Genomic DNA, 21,207 nt, shown 5'->3' with positions numbered 1-21,207 from the left:
AAGTTTGAGTTACATAAATCCAAAAAGATATTTGAATCAATCTTTTAACCTATGTTCAAAACATCTTATACTCAACGTCATAGAATGGGGTTTTTGCTTTCATTAATCCGCAATACCTCGAAAAATGAATATACATCGTCAATAAAGTCTGATGCTCATTTTCACAAAACTTAGAGTGGCGTTAAAGTAGGCTTATTTGACAGATTTTCTTTATAGAACTGTTAAGTGAATGGGGGTATATTCATTTTGTCATTCCGTTTGCAACACATCGAAATATCCATTTCCGACCCTATAAAGTATATATATTCTTGATCAGCGTACAAATCTGAGATGATATAGACATGTCCGTCCGTCTGTCTGTTGAAGTCACGCTACAGTCTTTAAAAATGTAGATAATGAGCTGAAACTTTGCACAGATACTTTTTTTGTTCGAAATTCGAAGATGGGCTTTATCGGACTATATTTTGACATAGCCCCCATATAGACCGATCCTCCGATTTTGGGTCTTAGGCGCATAAAAGCTACATTGTTTAACCGATTTTGTTGAAATTTGGGACAGTGAGTTGCGTTAGGCCCTTCGACATCCTTCGTCAATTTGGCCAAGATTGGCCCAGATTTGGATGTAGCTGCCACATAGACTGATCCTCCGATTTAAGGTCTTAGGCCCATAAAAACCACATTTACTATCCGATTTTGATGAAATTTTGAGACAGTAAGTTGTGTTAGGCCCTTCGACATCCTTCGTCAATTTGGCTTAGATCGGTCCAGATTTGCCATATAGACCGATCCTCCGATTTAGGGTCTTAGGCCCATAAAAGCCACATTTATTATCCGATTTGGATGAAATTTGGAACAGTGAGTTCTGTTAGTCCCTTCGATATCCTTTGTTAATTTGGCCTAGATCGATTCAGATTTGGATATAGCTGCTATATAGACCGATCCTCCGATTTAGGGTCTTAAGCCCTTAAAAGCCACATTTATTATCTGATTTTGCTGAAATTTGGGACAGTGAGTTGCGTTAGGACTTTGGACATCCTTCGTCAATTTGGCTCAGATCGGTCCAGATTTGGATATAGCTGCCATATAGACCGATCCTCCGATTTAGGGCTTATGCCCATAAAAGCCACATTTACTATCCGATTTTGCTGATATTTGGAACAGTGAGTTGCGTTAGGACCTTGGACATCCTTCGTCAATTTGGCTCAGATCGGTCCAGATTTGGATATAGCTGCCATATAGACCGATTCTCGGATTTAGGGTCCTAGGCCCATAAAAGCCACATTTATTATCCGATTTGGATGAAATTTGGGACAGTGAGTTCTGTTAGTCCCTTCGATATCCTTTGTTAATTTGGCCTAGATCGGTTCAGATTTGGATATAGCTGCCATATAGACCGATCCTCCGATTTAGGGTCTTAGGCCCTTAAAAGCCACATTTATTATCTGATTTTGCTGAAATTTTGAACAGTGAGTTGTGTTAGGCTCTTCGACATTTTTCTGCAACTTGGCCCAAATTGATATAGATTTGGATATAGCTGCAATGTAGACAGATAACTCGATTTAAAGTCTTGGCCCCATAAAAAGCGCATTTATAATCCGATTTCACTGAAATTTGATACAGTGACTTATGTTAGGCCTTTCGACATCCGTGTCGTATATGGTTCAGATCGGTTCATTTTTAGATATAGCTACTGTACTTATTAGTATATGGTCCAAATGGAAACATATTTCGATATAACTGCTATGGAACAGAAGGTATGCAATTTTCACCAGATTTTGCTAAAAGGTGGTTTATATATATACCCAAGGTGGTGGGTATCCAAAGTTCGGCCCGGCCGAAATTAACGCCATTTTACTTGTAAAGATTTGTGAATATAGGTGTGAGTATTTACGGTATACTTGAACTTTATTGCCGAGTATAAAAGCATATTGCTTACCGACAAACAGTGGGAAAAAATCAAAAAAAAAAAGATAAAATCCAGTAATGAAAGGCAAAAGTCGGTCGGAGCGGACTATATAATACAGCACTTATAATATAGCACTTATATCCAAATTTAGTCAGACTTTAATTTTGCAAACCTATTGATGGTACGAAAATTGTGGCTTCTACAGCCTTTAAAAATTCGAAATGCATAAAAGATACATATGGGAGTTTTATCTAAATCTGATTCGATTTAGATGAAATTTTGCACACGTGTTGGGATGTCAATGAAAATATCTCACGAAAAATTTTGATATATATGGGAACTTTACCTTAATCTGATTCGATTTTGATGACATTTTTTGGATGTAGTGCGACGTCAAATAAAACATCTGCAAAATTATGTAAGGATGGGACCAAAATTGTGGGCACTACAGCTTTAAAAAGGCATATCGGATGAAAGATATATATGGGAGTTATATATAAATCTGATCCGATTCTGATGAAATTTTTGCACACATACTAGGACGTCAAAAAAAAAACACTTTGTGCCAAATTTAGTAAGAATCGGACTAAAATTCTACAGCTTTATAAGGGCACATCGGATGAAATATATATATGGGAGCTATATCTAAATTTGCTATATATAAATATCTAAATTTGGTGTAGGGTATAAAAAGTGTGAGAATGGTTATGGATTTCTCTTTGAAATTTGGAACGGTTTGAGCTGAGGTAATAGCGAGATCGCGTGCAAAATTTCAAGCCACTAGATTGTTAGGTATTTAGAAAATCGATGTAAGTCAATCGTCAATCGTCGACTCACTACGACGTTTTCGTCCTTTGTGATACCACAGGAACAGAAGAAGGAAGATGCCTTCCAGTTCCTATCGTTGAACCATCCAGATCGCTTTAAAAAGCCCAACAACTAGCGAATGTTTACATTCGGCTCGGAGAACACGGAAGCTCCTAAGTTAGAGCTTTGGTCTTTCCTATATTCGCCATTAACACAGACTGGTCCATATATTTTACGAAAAATCTTCCTCTCATCTGCTTTCGCAAGTACCTATGCTACGGAGCCATACAACAGCTCGGATAGTATCAGTGTCTAGTATAGTATGACTTTCGTCTAGCGGGAAGTGACTTTGCTCCTGAACTGCTTACTCAATCCAAAGTAGCATTTGTAAGCCAATATAGTTCTTCGTTTTATTTCAAAACTGGTTTCATTTGCTGCGTTCACGGTGCTGCAGAGATAGATAAAGTTGCTGACTATCTCAAATTTGAGTTGCCAACTTTCTCCATTTTCTTTATCTGGTGTACAGGACTTTGTGGAAGTTAATACCATCCAAATTGTCTTATCTCCATTTACTACCAGATCCACTTCCGTTGACGGCTACGAACCTTTGCTGCAACAAGGTAATGATCCGAATCGATGTCCTCGCTCTGATACATCGTACAATTTACATTCTGGTTGAATGCCTTCTATATACCACCACGACATCTTTTTGGTTTTTCGTGTTTTGATCAGGTGACAGCCATGTGGCTGTGAGAAATCTTCGATGTTAGAAACTGGTGCTGCTAGTTACCATGTTCTTCGCTGTTGGGCCAAAGATATTTTCTTTCTAGGCGCTCGTAGAAAATATCCTTCGGCTGTTCGTCCTTGTCTTTCGTGGGGGCATGGACGCAAATAAGGCTGATGTTGAGGGATTCGTTTGTAATCTTCTTCGTTTCTTCGAAGTAATTTCTTTAAGATTTTAGGGTGATGGGTTACTCACCTAATCATCCAACCTACCTTTTTATCATTCTACGAGAGAATTTGTGGCACATTTTAGCTCACCACCTTTAACGGATATAAGAAATAGTTACCCAGGTGACACCGTGGGAAGGCTTTTGTATACATTTGAGATGAAGGAAGACCAAGATATACCTAAATTTTGCCAAGAACCGTTGCTTAGATATCAATCAAGCCCCTTGCTTGGTTTTCAACAACTCCAACGACATATATACGAGAGCTAAATTCAAATTTGAAATGTTTTTTGTGAAATTCGCCAGAAACATCAAAACTCATCGAAGAATTTCAGGAGCCAACTTTGTGAAGATCCCTTGGAGAATATCCATATTATTACAATACTACCCCATAGCGTTATAATTATGTAAATAAAGGGTGAGTTTTTAGCAACGCTGGTTTAAACAGCTCACGCACGTTTCGTGTTTTGTTTCACTATCAAACATCTTCAGTTTGGTCTTTCATTTAACAATGAATCGTCTTACAAACGAACAACGCTTGTAAATTATTGAATTCTATTAGCAAAATGCGTCGCGCGCTTCTTTCATTGAGCGACGAAGCTCGTTTTTGGCCCAATGGGTACGTAAATTTTGGAGTGAATATCTGTCAAAAGAGCTATCAATAATAAATAAGTTTGTAGTTCGACCTGTGATGTGAAACTTGTTCAAAGAATTTTTGACACACTGCCCGAAAAATCCATATGAGTGACAACCTTTTTCATTTTCAGTTTTTTTTTTGCTGTTAGTAAATTTCCCAATTTTTGTTTGTTTCTCTTTCGAGACGAACTCAATGATCGGAAGTTTTGCAATCAAAAACTTTGCAAATGGAAAAGGAAAGCCAGAGATTGCAATACACACCAATCGCTATGGGACGCGTTTCGTCTTTGGTTAGAAGTCTATTCAACCATATGGCTTCAAGGGATTTTTTGTCTGCGACAATTACACTACTTCCATGGTGCAGATGATTCTGTGCATCTGTTGGAAGTTGTATTGATGGCTTCGAACGCTAGACAACGGCAACGGCTCTCGCTTGTTCTTCATTGGAAAGTTTCCCGGAAGATGTGTATCCACGAATAATTCTAATGTCTCCGCTGGACATTGCCCATAAGTTGTCTGATCTATTAATGTACTCTACCATAAAAGTTATGGAGGATAAAATCGTCTGCAGCATAGAAGCTGTTTTCAGCTCGACTTTGTATCTTCTAAACTCAGCCTCATAGATATCCAGTCTATTTATGCTCTTGATGCTTTCACTTTAATGAAAAGTCTTCTGCAACCTTCTATAGACCACCAAATTATGTCCTACACCATATGGGTCGTTGCTTGCCCCTTGGTTTGGTTCTACGACATCCAGACTTATCCAGGTCGTCCAGGCAGTTCGTGATCCACTTGACCATCTTCTAAAGTTTCCACTTTTCGTGTGGAATCTTCTCCCAATCTGCCTCCCTTTTTCCTTACCTAATGTAAGGACCAGTTTTGCAGTATATCCGCAAATTCTAAAGTTAATGTAATGACGATCGGAGAAGCTGTTGTCATACAAGATTTCAACGTGACATATTATTTCGCTAATATTCAATGATACCAAGGTAACGTCTATTACCACCTCCCTGGTTCTGGCAAAAAATGCAGCTCTATTTACTTTATTATTTATTATGAATAGTTCACCTCTTTCATTAACTTTTGAACTTCTCCATATCATCCCATCGGAAGAAGATATTTATTTGGAATACTTCTTGAAAAAATCGAAGACAACATCAAATCTTCCAGCTATCAAGAGCACTTTCAAAGCCACACCATCCAAACTTGTTGTCTTGCAAATTAACCATCACCAGATATTATACTTACTTTACTTTAATTGGCTACGACAGAATATTTTTTTCACTAGCCGAACGTGGAATAGCGGTCCAAGCGCCTCGATCTTCTGCGCTCATTCTAAAATCTCTGACACCAAGTTTCGAGGTGTCTCCCACCACTTGATCCTTCCATCGGAATTTCGGTCTTCCCGGTTTGCGTGTACATAGTGTTTGCCTTCAAAAGACTTCTTTGTTGGAGCTTCTTCATCCATTCTGACAACATGAACTAGCCAACGCAGCCGTTGTATTTTGATACATTCATAGTATCGTCGTCATACAGCTCTTGGTTAAAACGTCGCCTATATTCTCCATTATCGCAAACTGGTCCATATATTTTATGAAGAATCTTTCTCTCAAATACTCCTCATCTGTTTTCACAAGTACCCATGCCTCAGAACCATATAACAACACGGGTAGTATCAATGTCTTGTATACTGTAAGCTTCGTCTGTCGAGAGGTGGCCTTGTTTCTAAACTGCTTACTTGGTCCAAAGTAGCATCTGTTTGCCAGTATTATTCTTCGCTTAATCTCAAAACTGGTGTCATTTGTTTCGGTTACGGCGGTGCCGAGGTAGATAAAGTTACTGACTATCTCAAAGTTGTGGTTCCCAACTTTCTCCATTTTCTTTAACTGCTCAGTTGTACAAGGCGTTTTAGGAGTTGAAATCATCCATTACGTCTTAGCTCCATTTACTGCCACACCCATTTTCACTGTCACTCTTTCGATTCTTTCAAAGGCAGCAGTTACTACTTCCGGTGACCGACATATGATGTCGATGTCGTCGACATAGGCGAGTAGCATGTGTTCTCTTGTGATTAGTGTGCCATATCTATTCTTCTCCAGCCGCATAATAAAGAGATCACACGATAGGCTGTCTCCGGAGAGATGCTTTTGTTATTCCTTCTAAGGAACGCGTATCAGCAAGTGTCATCCTGCAGAGTCCAAACTCAGACATGACCTGAAATACCTTTGAACGTAAAGGAGTATCGAAGGCGGCGGTGTTGATAGGTGTTGGCGGATGATAGATGTTGATTTTTGCTTCTCGGGTCTTTTCCAGGATTTGGCGCCGTATGAATATCTGGTCTATGATGTATTTATCAAGTCTAAAGCCGCATTGATAGGGCCCAATTATCTCATTGACGTTAGGTTTTAATCTTTTACGCAGTACGCTCCAGAGTATCTTGTATATGATGGGTAGGAGACTTATTCCTCTGTAGTTGGCACTTTCCGTCTTGTCTCCTTTCTTATGTACGGGACATAGTATGATGAACGATTTTAATATCATGGGCGGGCAGCGGTCATATTCTCTCTCTAGGCGATATTATATACTTTTCCATAAACATTTATTCTGATGTCCAACTTCCCAAATGCGTTGGTATAGAAAGAAATCTTTCGGAGATTTTGTCAAATGCGAAAAATGGCAGGTGTTGATTTTCTTTCTCAGGACTTTTCCGGGATTTAGCGCAACATGAATATCTGGTCCAGGGTGGATTTGCCGCATTGATAGGGTCCAATTATCTTATTGACTTTAGGTTTTAATCTTTTACGCAGTAAGCGTTATTCATCAATCAATTTAAATTCTTCGAAAACCTTTAGATTTAAGTTGCGAGTACAGCATTTAACACAAAATGGTTTGAAATATCCAACTATCAAATATCAACACCCCTTTAGAGCTATAGTAAAATATTTCTTTATTTATTTCTTTAGAGTTTTTGTATGATTTTGAGCATCTCTTTATTTGATTTCATATATCTTTTTAGTTAAATACATAAATTTTTTTTTATAACAAACTCATTTTGATTTTTATGTAAAAGAAGAAGATGAAAAAGTTTAAAAAGAGCATTAAAATTGATTTTACATGGGGTAGTTCTACTATTGAAACATTTTTTTCTCAGCCTGCAACAACCAAAGACAAATCATCTCAGTAAAAGAACAATAATTTTTAGCGTTTCAGACCAAGATCAGTTAAAGCAAATCAAAATCAAGAAGAAACTTAAAGAACTTTAAAGGAAGATATAAGAATTAAACCACAAAAAACAGAAACAGTTTATTTCGTTTTTATTCAAGTATTATGGTTTTTGTTATTATTAAATAATTTTCATTTAAATTCCCTTATGTTACAGTTTATCTTTATACTTATAATTAAACATCAACAGAAAACAAGATATCCAAAATTTATCAAAAAACTAATAGTTAATTACAGTTAATTTTCTTTAACAAATACCATACTCAAAATATTACCTAGTACTTGTTATGTTCATAATTAATTAATAACAAAAAAAAAAAAAAAACAAATAAAACTTAGTGTTACTTTTAATGGAATGTTGTTACTGTTTTCATCAAATTCAAGTTTTTATAGCAAAACAATTGCTGCTTTATTTTGTTTTCAGAGTTGAGATAAACAAATATAAAGTTTTACTCAATGAAAAAAAAAAAAACAAATTGCATTTATAGTTTTAAATTTACCAATGAAAAAAAAACACAAGTATTAAACTAGAACTTAAGTTTTGTTTTAAGAATTCAAATTTAAACATCGTTTCATGTAAAATAAAGATCTCTCATTCACCATATTATCTTTCGAAATCACATCTCCTCTTTTTCCACAGAAGAGAATAAGAACATCCTAGAATTATGCGGTTTTTAGTTTTTAAAAACTTTGAAATTTATTATTAAATGTTACTAATTGTTTTGTTTTCTTAATCAACTTTCATATCAAACGATTGATTCTTTCTTCTTAAGTCTTATTACTTAATTCAATGTATTTTTTGTGTATTTGTATATTAGAAGGGTACAAAGGTAATGTTCAAACTTCTATTACGAGTAGTTTTTATTGAGAAAAAAAATCAAAAAAAAGTTAACAAAAACGAAATAAACTTTGTTTGTTGAATGATTGGTTGAACGATTAATTGATTTGTTATGCCAAACTGCCAACAAAAGTGTTGTTGTCCAATGTTGAATTCGCTGATCTGTATGGTTAACCTTTGGTTGTTACAGGAACAATTGCCCCATCGCGTGATATGCCCGAATTAACGGCCGAGGATACTATCCGCATCATATTGTCGAACTTAAATTTAGTTGTGCCAGTTGTAGCGGCCTTGCTCGTCATTATAATCGCCATAATTGTTATTTGTATACTGCGTAGCAAAGGCAATCACCACAAAGGTATCTATAACCGATCAAACTAATTTCGACATTTTTTCTTTTCTCTCTCTTTATCTCTCTCTCGTTACATTTTGTGTTCTTCAACTCTCGATCTGCAATTTGTGTTTTTGTTTGTGTTTTGTTGATACAACGACCAATCTGTCCGTCCACACAACCACTATATTGACATTTTCTCTATCTTTGTCAATATCCTTAAATTTGTTGTATAAAACAAAAAAACGAAAAATCCCCATGACATTTGGTTGAAATTTTTAATTTTGGTTTCTTACACACAAACACACTCACACAACCACAAAAAATTGCTTGCTTAACGTTAAATGGCTTTGTATATGTATATAATAATGGAATTTCGAAAATTCGAATATAACTTTCGAATATGATTTTCGAAAATATTTTATTCTTTTAACGAAAATTGGTATCTAATTTTCGATTATTGGAAAAATTATTTTCGAAAATTCGAAACTTCATTTTAATCAATTACTGCATGTATACAATTAAAAAAAAATACTCGAAACGTTAACGAAAATTGCCCACCACAAAATTCCACGCGACTTGGTCCACAACTGTGCCTTGGGGGTTTGTATAAAACTATGGCTCCAACTACTACTGAAACCAAAAGGAACCGTTGCACCTCTCGATGATGGCCGAGGTTCGGGCAATTTACACACACGCATACGTTTACCCGCCTGGATGCCCGAATGGTTGGATCTGAACTTTATGGTGCCCCTGATTGCCACCGTGATTGTGGTATTTGTGGGAATTTTGGTGGTGTGTGTTGCCCTCTCACGCAGACGTTCGGATGATTTACGCGGCGGCCAAAAGGATGTTTATTGTAGGTTGATTTATTGTGGAATGCTTGAGTGTCTTGATATTTCCATAGACGGAAATATTTGCTATTTAAATGCATTTACTAACAATTTATTTACAGATAATTCTTTTTTTTAATTTAATTTTTTTACAAATTCTTTTTTAATTTATTTCTGTTTTATTACAATTGAAAAAAAATAAATAAATTTTTGATGAATAAAATCAAACCACCATAAAAAACGCTATGCAAAATGGCCGATTTTGATATTGCCGTAATATCAAAACATGACAATAATAGCGGAAATTTTACGTTTCAAAGGTCACTCATTATTAAATTGATATTTTGAAAATAACGTATAGTTTTTATTTTCTTAATGAAAGTTTTTATAAATAGTTGATATATATATATGTGTTCTAGCATGTTTTTGTATATACATATTTATGTAAAATAGATAAATTTTCGTATACCATATATAAAAATTACCAAAACCTACAAACAATCATTTCAAATTTACCAAACTTACCATAAAACTTAAACAAACTGTATAAAAGTACCAAAAAACCAGACCAGAATAACCAAAAACAAGTTCGGCCGGGCCGAATCTTGTATACCCTCCACCATAGATCGCATTTGTCGAGTTCTTATCCCGATATCTTTTTTTGGGCAAACAAAGGATAAAAGAAAAAACTTGATATTATATCGGAGCTATATCAAGTTATGGTCCGATTCGGACCATAATTGAACTGAATGTTGGAGACCATAGTAGAAGCCATTGTGCAAAATTTCAGCCAATTCGAGTAAGAATTGCGTCCTTGAAGGGCTTAAGAAGTAAAATAGAGAGATCGGTTTATATGGGAGCTGTATCAGGCTAAAGACCAATTCGGACCATATTTGACACGTATATTGAAGGTAATGGGTGAAGCTGTTGTACAAACTTTTAGCTTAATTGGATAATAATTACGCTCTCTGGAGGCTCAAGAAGTCAAGATTCAAGATCGGTTTATATGGCAGCTACATCAGGTTATCGGTCGATTTGAACCATTATTCCGCACAGATTTAAAAAGTCGTAACAAAACACGTCATGCGAAATTTCACCCAAATCGGATAACAATTGCGCCCTCTAAAGGCTCACGAAGTCAAGATTCAAGATCGGTTTATATGGCAGATATATCAGGTTATGAACCGATTTCAACTATACATAGCCTAGTTGTTGGAAGTCATATAAAAACACGTTGTGCAAAATTTCAGCCAAATCGGATAACAATTGCGCCGTCTAAAGGCTCAAGAAGTCCAGATTCAAGATCGGTTTATATGGCAGCTATATCAGGTTATGAACCGATTTCAACCATACTCATCACAGTTGTTAGAAGTCATAACTAAACACGTTGAGCATATTTTCAGCCAAATCGAATAGGAATTGCGCCCTCTGCAGGCTCAAGAAGTCAAGATTCAAGATCGGTTTACATGGCAGCTATATTAGGTTATGACCCGATTTAAACCATACTTAGCCCAGCTGTTGGAAGTCTTAACTAAACACGTTGTGCAAAATTTCAACCAATTCGGATAGGAATTGCGCCCTCTAGAAACTCAAGAAGTCAACACCCCAGATAGCTTTATATGACCATATCATGTTATGAACCGATTTCAACCATACTCAGCACAGTTTGTTGGAAGTAATAATGAAACACCTCATACAAAATTTTAATCAAATCGGATAAGAATTGTGCCCTCTAGTGGCTCAAGGGCCAAGATCTAAGATCGGTTTATATGGCAGCTATATCAGGTTATGAACCGATTTAAACCATACTTAGCCCAGTTATTGGAAGTCATAACTAAACACGTTGTGCAAAATCGGATAGGAATTGCGCCCTCTAGACGCTCAAGAAATCAAGACCCCAGATAGGTTTATATGACAGCTATATCAGGTTGTGGACCGACTTCATCCATACTCGGCACAGTTGGTGGAAGTCATACAAAATTTCAACCAAATCGGATAAGAATTGTGCCCTCTAGCGGCTCAAGAGGTCAAGATCCAAGATCGGTTTATATGGCAGCTATCTGGTAGACCGGACCATTTTCTGGTAGACAGGACCATATTGCTGCCCTTAGACCGGCGGACCCAAAAAAAAATATTCATTGGGTATTTACCCGGTAGAAACCCATCTCTACCAATTGCTTTTTCCGGTTCCCTGCGTCAAACCACCTAACGCCAGCCGTATGGGAAAAATCGCCAATTGCTAGAGATTGGTAAATACCTTTTGGGTGTTTACCCATCACCCAAAAGGTATTTACCCGGTAAATTGGGTAAGCTGGGTATTTATAATTTTGCCGATGTCTTGGACATAAAAATATTTTCCAAACTATATTTGATAATTTCGTATTCTTTGTACAAAAAACCTGTTCTTCTGATCTTATCGAATCGGATTTCAGTTATATATAGCCGCTATACAAACCGATCTCCAGACTTAAAGTCTTGAGGCAATAAAATGGTAATTTTTCATCCGATTTCGATCAATTTTGGCACAGTGAGTTCTGGTAGACCGGACCATATTTTGATATTGTTGCCCTTATACCGACCGACCCAAAAAATATATATTTATTGGGTATTTACCCGGTAGAAACCAATCTCTACCAATTGCTTCTTTCGGTTCTCTGAGTCAAACCACCCATCACCGGAAGTGGAGAAAAGTGTGTTCTGTTTCGTCTGCAACTTCCTCAAACCCTTACATTCGGATGTAGATATTTCGGAAAGTAACCATGGTCGAATAGCAATAGGTGGCAGTTAACCTCGTCGTTGCTTCTAGCTCTCTACATCCATACCCACATAGAGCATAATTCGTGGTGTACACCTATCATGACTCTGTTTCCATGTCGTCCTCAATGCGGCTGTGATGCACAAATAAGCCACCCTTTGGAACCAGCTGAGTATTGAACAGTAGGTAGAATTTTCAAGTGCCCTCCACCAGACTACAACACTATATAGTACCATTAGTCTGATAACTGTAGTTCATACACGGTGCAGAACACGCGGAAAGGAAACTTTCGCCTTACCGCAATTTCCAAGTCATCAGCATACGCGACCAATTTTACACTTTATTCGTTGTATAGCTTTGGAGTGCACTCTGAAGAACTATAACTGATTATACCGAGAAGGTAACTCGACATGTAATGTGTATCAAGCAGAGATCCTTTTAATTAAGGAATATATGAAATGGCTTATTAAAGAATATATGGAGGCCACCGTAGCGCAGAGGTTAGCATGTCCGCCTATGACGCTGAACGCCTGGGTTCGAATCCTGGCGAGACCATAAGAAAAACAAAAAATTTCAGCGGTGGTTTTCCCCTCCTAATGCTGGCAACATTTGTGAGGTACTATGTCACTGCGGCACGCCGTTCGGATTCGGCTATAAAAAGGAGGCCTCTTATCATTGAGCTTAAACTTGAATCGGACTGCACTCATTGATATGTGAGAAGGTTGCCCCTGTTCCTTAGTGGAATATTCATGGGCAAAATTTGCATTTGCATGAAATGGGTAAGATGTATTGTCAGAACAACGTTTGGCATAAATATCTTCTCAGGCAGCCAGGCAGGCATTTTATCTCTTGGAAACATATTTTTGAATTCAAAAACCGCAAATTGACTGTCGCTGATCTCTAAAAGCTATGGCTGAACAGTTCGAAATTCGACTGTTTAGGGTACCGGCCCAAAGAGATATTCCATTTCAGTCTGCTGACATTCTGTCAATAAAAACTTACCCAGTGTAGGTTGTTTGGGATTGTAAATGGGCCAAATCGTTCAATGTTTTGATATAGCGTTCATATGAACTGATTTGACTCTTTGAGCCTCTAGAAGGCGCAATAAATATCCGATATCCAGACATATATGCCATATAAATCGATATTGAGTGTTGACTGCTTTAGTCTTTAGAAGGCGCAATTATCACCCGATTTGACTGAAATTTAACCGCAAGGTTTTGTTTCGACTTCTAAAATTTAAGCCAAGTAAAATCTAAATCGGTTCATAAGTTTTCACAGCTTCCATTTAAGCCCATATTAACCCCCTAGATGGCGCAGTTCTTATCTGATTTGGCTTAAATTTTGCACAACGACTTCTCCCAGGATCTTCAAAATACATACCAAGTTGAGTCTGAATTGGTTCTTAGCCTGGTATAGCTCCCATATATCCCGATCTACCGATTTTACTTCCTAAGCCCTTATGGGTCACAATTCTTATCCGATTTGTCTGAAATCTTGCACAATACCTCCTACTATGATCTCTAACATCCAAACAAAGTATGGCCCAAATCGGTTCATAACCCGGTATAGCTCCAATAGCAAAACAATTCCTATTCATTATGCGTTTTTACCTATTTATAAAGGATAGCGGACAGAAAGCTTTACAAATGTGATTCATGGTGGAGGGTCTATATAATTCGGCCCGGCGGAACTTACTTGTTCAAAGTTACAAACCCACTCTACTTCCGCAAGAGTTTCCCTGTTGGCACAATATGTGCCTTGTCTGGTTTATACGCCCCTTTTTGCGAATTTTATATCAGAGATGTGTGCAGATTTAAGATAAAGTCTAGAATGAGTTTTCTTCTATGAATTGAAAAGTTTAGAAAATTTAGTAAAAGTAATGCAAAAACAATATCCAAATATTAATAGAATTTTATTACTTTTCAAAGTATGGTCAATATGATTTGCCTTAGGGATTTTTTTTGTTTATTGAAAATGGAAATTCATGTTGTTTCTTACTATTTTTGAGCTCATTTTGAGACCAGTAAAGATTATTACTACAATTAATAATATTTTTTGATGAAATTGGGACTCCTTCTAACGTAACATCATGGTGTCAAATTTTTAAATTACCCAACAGATCTCCATATGGTTTGGACTTCCTGGAAGCCCATATATACATCATTCCACTAACGTTCCACGTTTTTAACATGATTAATAATTGAGTTAAAAAGACAAAACATTTCAAAAATTTTTCAATACCAATATGCACCATTGGATTCTCCATAGATTTGTCCAAGAAAATCTCTTCAGTCCTCTTCTTACATTACACAGTACCACAAACAAAATATTTACAAAACTATGTACAGAGTTTAAATGTGTTTTAATAACTTCATTATGTATATAATATATCCGATATTTATATCACTATATATGTATTTACTATCATCTCATTAATCATAATTGGCAAAATATAAATTTTTGCGATAAAAATATATATAAATAATAACTGTTCATATAATCATAATTGGAAATTCAATCATTTTTAAAACCACTTTAAGGAAATAAGCAAACTGTCTCCTTTGGTTATTAAAAACGAGCAAATCGGATAACAAATGACCATTTTATTGCTGTATTACTGCAAATCGGACGAACATATATATGGGAGCTATATCAAAATCTCAAATCTCTCTATATCGAATGTCATAAGAAAATCCTTCCAGCCAAATTTCGAGAGAATCGGTTTACAAATGACCATTTTATTGCTGTATTACTGCAAATCGGACAAACATATATATGGGAGCTATATCCAAAGCTGAACAGATTTTTATGAAATTCGCCACTTATATCGATAGTCATAAGAAAATCCTTCCTGTCAAATTTCGAGAGAATCGGTTAACAAATGACAATTTTATTGCTGTATTACTGCAAATTGGACGAACATATATATGGGAGCTATATCCAAATCTCAACCGATTTTTATGAAATTCGCCACTTATATCGATAGTCATAAGAAAATCCTTCCTGTCAAATTTCGAGAGAATCGGTTAACAGATTACCATTTTATTGCTGAATTATTGCAAATCGGACGAACATATATATGGGAGCTATATCCAAATCTCAACCGATTTTTATGAAATTCGCCACATATATCGATAGTCATAAGAAAATCCTTCCTGTAAAAATTCGAGAGAATCGGTTAACAAATGACCATTTTATTGCTGTATTACTGCAAATGGGACGACCATATATATATCGGAGCTATATCCAAATCTCAACCGATTTCTATGAAATTTCAATAGGCTTCGTCTTTAGGCCGAAAAACATTCCCATACCAAATTTGAAGACGATCGGATGAAAATTGCGACCCGTAGTTTGTACACAATATAACATGGACATACGGACAGACAGACAGACAAACGGACATAGCAAAATCGAATCAGAAAGTGATTCTGAGTCGATCGGTATACTTATCAATGGGTCTATCTCTACTCCTATTTGGTGTTACAAACAAATGCACTAAGTTTTAATACCCTGTATAAATAAAGTACCCCTTTTTATACCCACCACCGAAGGACATGACGTATAATAACTTTGTCATTCCGTTTACAAAAAATTGCAAATTTTGCTCATGAACATTCCACTAAGGAATAGGGGTAAAATTCTAACATATCAAAGAGTGCAGTCTGATTAAAGTTTTTAAGCTCACTGATAAGGGTCCTCCTTTTTATAGCCGAGTCCGAACGGCGTTCTGCAGTGCGACACCTCTTTTTGGAGAGAAGTTTTTACTTTGCATAGTACCTCACAAATGTTACCAGCATTAGGAGGGGAAACCCACGGCCTGACATTTTTTGGTGGCCTCGTCAATATTCGCCAAGCGTTCAGCGTCATAGGCTGACGTGCTAACCTCTGCGCTACGCTGGCCTCCGATTTCGTTTCCGTTTACATTACATCGATATATACATTTCTGACCCCACAAAGAATATTAATTCTTGATCGTCGTATAAGTCTAAAATGGTTATTAATTCTTGATCGTCGTAAAATTCTAAAATGATTTAGACATATAGTCCCCATCAATGTTGCCATTCGAGAAAATTATTTCCTTCCAAATTTAAAAAAAGAAATCCTACCAAATGTTCTACAAGCCAAAAATGTCATACATCTTTTTATACCCATCACTGAAGATTTGGTCATTTTGCCATTCCATTTGCAATACATCAATTAATACATGTTCAGCCCTACAAAGTTTACATACTAGATCGTCGCTATATTCATAGACGATCTGAACATGTCCTTCCGTCCGTCTGTTTTGTTGAAATCACTTTACAACCTAATGTTCAAAGGTGGCCAATATCTTTATATAGCACAATTTATACCCAACTCCCAATAAGACAGCTAGAGTTTATATGTCGTATTTTTACCCTGATTTCAATGAACAATAGTGCCGATTTATAGGGGTTGAGTCCAGAAATGAGCTTTTTCTACCCATTTTAGCGGGGCTAATGAGTTGCATGAGTTGTTATCTAGAATTTACGTAATTTGAAAGAGATTCCTTAACACTCGTACCAGTTACAGCCAATATCAAAGCTTACGCCCTATTTCCTGAAGTTTGAAGCAGTGAGACCTCTTGTAACAGTATTTGGTTTTGGACCCATAAAAGGTGGTTTTAAGGTTTTGAGCCCATAAAAGGTGAATTTATTGTCCGATTTCACCGAAATTCGGGACAGTAAGTTGTCTTAGGCCCTTCGACATCTTTTTTTCAATTTGGTACTGATCGGATCAGATTTGGATATAGCAGCCATATAGACCGATCCCTTGATTTTAGGTTTTGGGCCCATAAAAGGCGCATTTATTGTCCGATTTCGCCGAAATTCGGGACAGTGAGTTGCGTTGGGCTCTTCGACATCTTTCTGCAATTTGGCCCAGATCGGTCTAGATTTCGATATAACTGCCATTAGACCGATCGCTCGATTGATGGTTTTGGGCCCATAAAAGACGTATTTATTGTCCGATGTCGCCGAAATTTGGGGCAATGTGTTTAATAAGTCCCCTTGATATCCTTCTTCAATTTGGCCCAGATCGATCTCGATTTGGATATAGCTGCCATAGAGACCGAACTCGATTTAAGGTTTTGGACCCATAAAATGCGCATTTATTGTCCGATGTCGCCCAAATTTGGGACAGTGAGTTGTGTTAGGCCCCTCGACATCTTTCTGCAATATGGCACAGATCGGTCCAGATTTGGATTTGGCTGCCATATAGACCCATATCTAGATTTAAGGTCTTGGCCCCATAAAAGGCGCATTCATTGTTCGATTTTGCCGAAATTTGGGACAGTGAGTTGTGTTAGGCCCTTCGTTAGCTCTCTTCAATATTGCCCAGATCGGTTCGAATTTGGATATAGCTGGCATATAAACCGATGTCTCGATTAAAAGTCTTGGCCCCATAAAAGGCGAATTTATAATCCGATTTTGCTGAAATTTGACACAGTAACCTATGTTGGGCTTTTCGACATCGGTTCCGTATATGGCTTAAATCGATCTATATTTGGATATGGCTACCAAACAGACCAATATTTTGTTCTGTTGACATTAATTGACCACTCAATATAAGTGTCGAATTTGGTACAAATCGGACCAAATCGGGCATAAATTATGCATTTTCAGCGTATTATGACGAAAGGTGGTTTGCATATATACCCGAGGTGGTGGGTATTCACAGGTCGGCCCTGCCGACTTGTTTTACCCAATTTCGCTGAATTTTCAAACAATGAGTTGTGCACGAAGGATTCCCTTATGACTACCAATATTAATGACGAATTCCATAGAAAAATGTTTAGACTATTCCAATATTACTCAAAGTAGTTCAGCTTTTCAACCGATATTCATGAAAATTAGCACATATAAATCTCTTAAAATTGCTCGAAATTGGGTACGTATTTTTATACCCACCACCATAGGATAAGGGGGTGTATTCATTTAGTCATTTGGTTTGCAACACATCGAAATATCGATTTCCGACCCTACAAAGTATATACATTTCGGATCGTCGTAAAATTCTAAGACGATTTAACGATGTCCGTGTGTCTGTCCATCTATCCGTTGTAATCACTCTACAGCCTTTGAAAATTGAGATATTGAGCTGAAATTTGGCACAGATACCTCTTTTAAATGCACGCTGGTTATGTTCTTGAACGGGCCAAATCGGACCATATTTGGATATATATACCGATCTTCCGATAAAGGGTCTGAAGCCCATAAAAGCTGTAATTTTTATCCAATTTCGCTGAAATTTGAAACAGTAAGTTATTTTAAGCCTCCAGACATCCGTCCTAAATATAGTTCAGATCGGACTATATTTGGATATAGCTGCCATATAGACCGATTTGCCGTTTAAGGGTCTGGAACCCATAAAAGCAGCATTTATTCCCGAATTTCTGTGAAATTTGAATCAGTGAGTTGCTTTAGGCCACCCGCCATCTGACCCAAATATGGTAAAGCTCGGTCTCTATTTAAATATAGCTGTCATATAGACCGATATGCCGATTATGGATCTGAAGCTTATAAAAGCTTTATTTATTATCTGATTTCATTGAAATTTGAAATATTGAGTTGTTTTAAGCCTCTCGACATACGACTCAAATATGTGTCAGATCAGACTAGATATAGCTGTCGTATAGACCGATCTTCCAATATACGGTCGTAGCCGTAAAAAATTGTCTGAAAATATGATTTGTATATGAGTTCGCGGGACCTGAATAAAATATGGAATTTTGAAAAAAGCAGAATGATTACTATATCCTAGTTTAATTTGGTCCACACGATTTCGTTGAAATTTGACGCAGTGGATATAGCTGCCAAAAAGACCTGCCCGACTTTTGTCTTCCCCAATTTGTTAGTTATAACTATCATTCTTTTACGAAAGGCTATTAAATTTTGGCACATGTTTCAGGGTTAGCTTACAGAATTTTGGCTGGTATCATCACTGGGTAATTTGCTCTTCCTTTGCAATACTACTATTGTCCAAACCCGAAATATATGAGAAATGGATCCCCCCTGATGTTGCCAAAACAATACATCCATTTATTAATTTTATTGTTGATTTCCAAATCCATGATTATATGAACAATTAAATGTATATAAAGTATACGTATAAATGTTGTCAATATGTAGAATGATCCACAATTGTTATTACTAACAAATACGTTATGGGGAATAAATTCCTTTAAGCCGAAAATGGATTTAAGATCATATGCAAGGAATACAATACATAAACCATTTTTCGGTTATTGCTGTAAAGGGATAAATGGCCTGTTACTACATAAATATTCCGTATATATATAGAATATCTCTACCCCTATTCCCTTAATATATTACTGTGTAAATAATATTTTAGTATTCTATCAAAAGACAACCAACTTCCTTCATTTACAATTCATGTAAACTATTTCTCCATGTTTCAATTTAAAAATGTTTTTAATTCGTTTTCCTTAAACTTTGTGGAAATTTATTTTCTTTCCAAATCTATTTCTATCAGTTTTAAAGTAAATTTTGATCTCCCTTTCCCCCACTAGCTTTTCTATCTACCCACCCCTCAAATCCCCCGAACGCCCCATTTTATAAAATCTCCATAAAAACTAAGATGCTTTTCATAACAGAAAACTAATGAGAATATATAAAAATAGACGTTAAAATCGCAAAAATCTAAACAAAAAATGCTGTAATCATTCATGCAGACATTAATTTATACTAATTCTTATTTTTCCTATTTAAAGAAAACAAAAAAAAAAAAAAAACGAAGCATATCTGAAATTTGTTTGGTATATTTGGTAATTGTTTTTTTTACTTTTGGATACATCTGAGCACCCTGTAATTTTAGCAAGAAACCTTTTGCAAATGAAAACTATAGCCCAGGATTGTGAGTGACTTGTTGAAAGAATTTCATGAAGAATGGCACCTAAATTCGAATGATTTGTGATTGTATTTTTTTTTAAATGCACCAAAACAAAACAAAAAAACTAACAAATACTAAATTCACATTTGTTTGAAAAAAAAAAAACAAAAAATTACAAAAACAGAAGTAAAGTAAAAAAAAAAAGTTTTGAAATTTTCCAAATGCCTAAAAGTCTAACGCTAAAGAATGGTAAAAGCATCTTCAGTATTTACAAATTATGTTTTTTTGCTCTTTCGACACGACACATATTAATTCTAGATGATGTAGTTTATAATCAGACTATGGGACCCGGTGCCACCCTGGACAAGAGGCGCCCCGATTTGCGCGATGAACTGGGATACATTGCTCCACCCAACCGCAAGCTGCCACCCGTGCCAGGCTCCAACTACAACACCTGCGATCGGATCAAGCGAGGTACAGTGATAAGTAAGCATCTAAATTTTCCAAAACAACATTTATTAATACCAACGATTTTTCTTTTCTCATCATTTTGTTTCGATACATTTTGAATTGCGTTTATGTTGCCAAAAGCAAACAAGGATTTATGAAAACTACTCGTTTATACACAAAAAAATAACTGTATTTTTGCAAAAAAAAAAAAGAGGATACATATAAATAGAGAATGATCCAAAATCCTTGTGTATATTTTAAGCAACATTTTCTTAAGAGGCTTGTGCTTATTTTCAAATCAACACTCAGAGAATAATACCATTGAAAAATATTGAGAAAACAAAATATATCTCCCACATAATCATCAAAATATTATATCACCAAGTATCTATAATTGTTAAAATTTTTAATTTCTAATGAAATTCCTAGGACAAAACAAAAACTTTATACAATTTGGTAAAGACCAGCTAATTTCAAAATTTTTCTTTTTACGACCATTGGATTAAAGTGGTCTGCTTCCTGTGGAATTTCATTATTGTTGGTGTTTGCATGATTTTTATATAAATGTTGTTGGAAATTTAGATTTTAATATTACAATAATTTT

General features: G+C 36.1%; 1 protein-coding gene across 24 annotated transcripts in view; it reads left to right on the top strand.

The window, feature by feature from the left end:
- LOC106095735 (cell adhesion molecule Dscam2) overlaps positions 1-21,207 on the top strand; it is a 433,819-nt gene that overhangs the window by 374,201 nt on the left and 38,411 nt on the right. For 19 of the 24 annotated variants that reach the window (XM_059369670.1, XM_059369663.1, XM_059369668.1 and 16 more), the window contains 2 exons: positions 9,337-9,549; positions 20,472-20,627. In XM_059369670.1, coding sequence (XP_059225653.1) covers positions 9,337-9,549; positions 20,472-20,627 — 369 coding nt within the window. Of the gene's footprint in view, positions 1-8,549; positions 8,718-9,336; positions 9,550-20,471; positions 20,628-21,207 lie in introns of all 24 variants that reach the window. The other 5 variants (XM_013263055.2, XM_059369673.1, XM_013263057.2 and 2 more) reach the window with 1 other exon arrangement.

The sequence above is a fragment of the Stomoxys calcitrans genome, chromosome 5 (genome assembly GCF_963082655.1).
Source record: "Stomoxys calcitrans chromosome 5, idStoCalc2.1, whole genome shotgun sequence".
Taxonomy (NCBI): Eukaryota; Metazoa; Arthropoda; class Insecta; order Diptera; family Muscidae; genus Stomoxys; species Stomoxys calcitrans.
The sequence above is the reverse complement of the archived record's forward strand: the minus strand, read 5'-3'. Positions and strand labels throughout refer to the sequence as shown.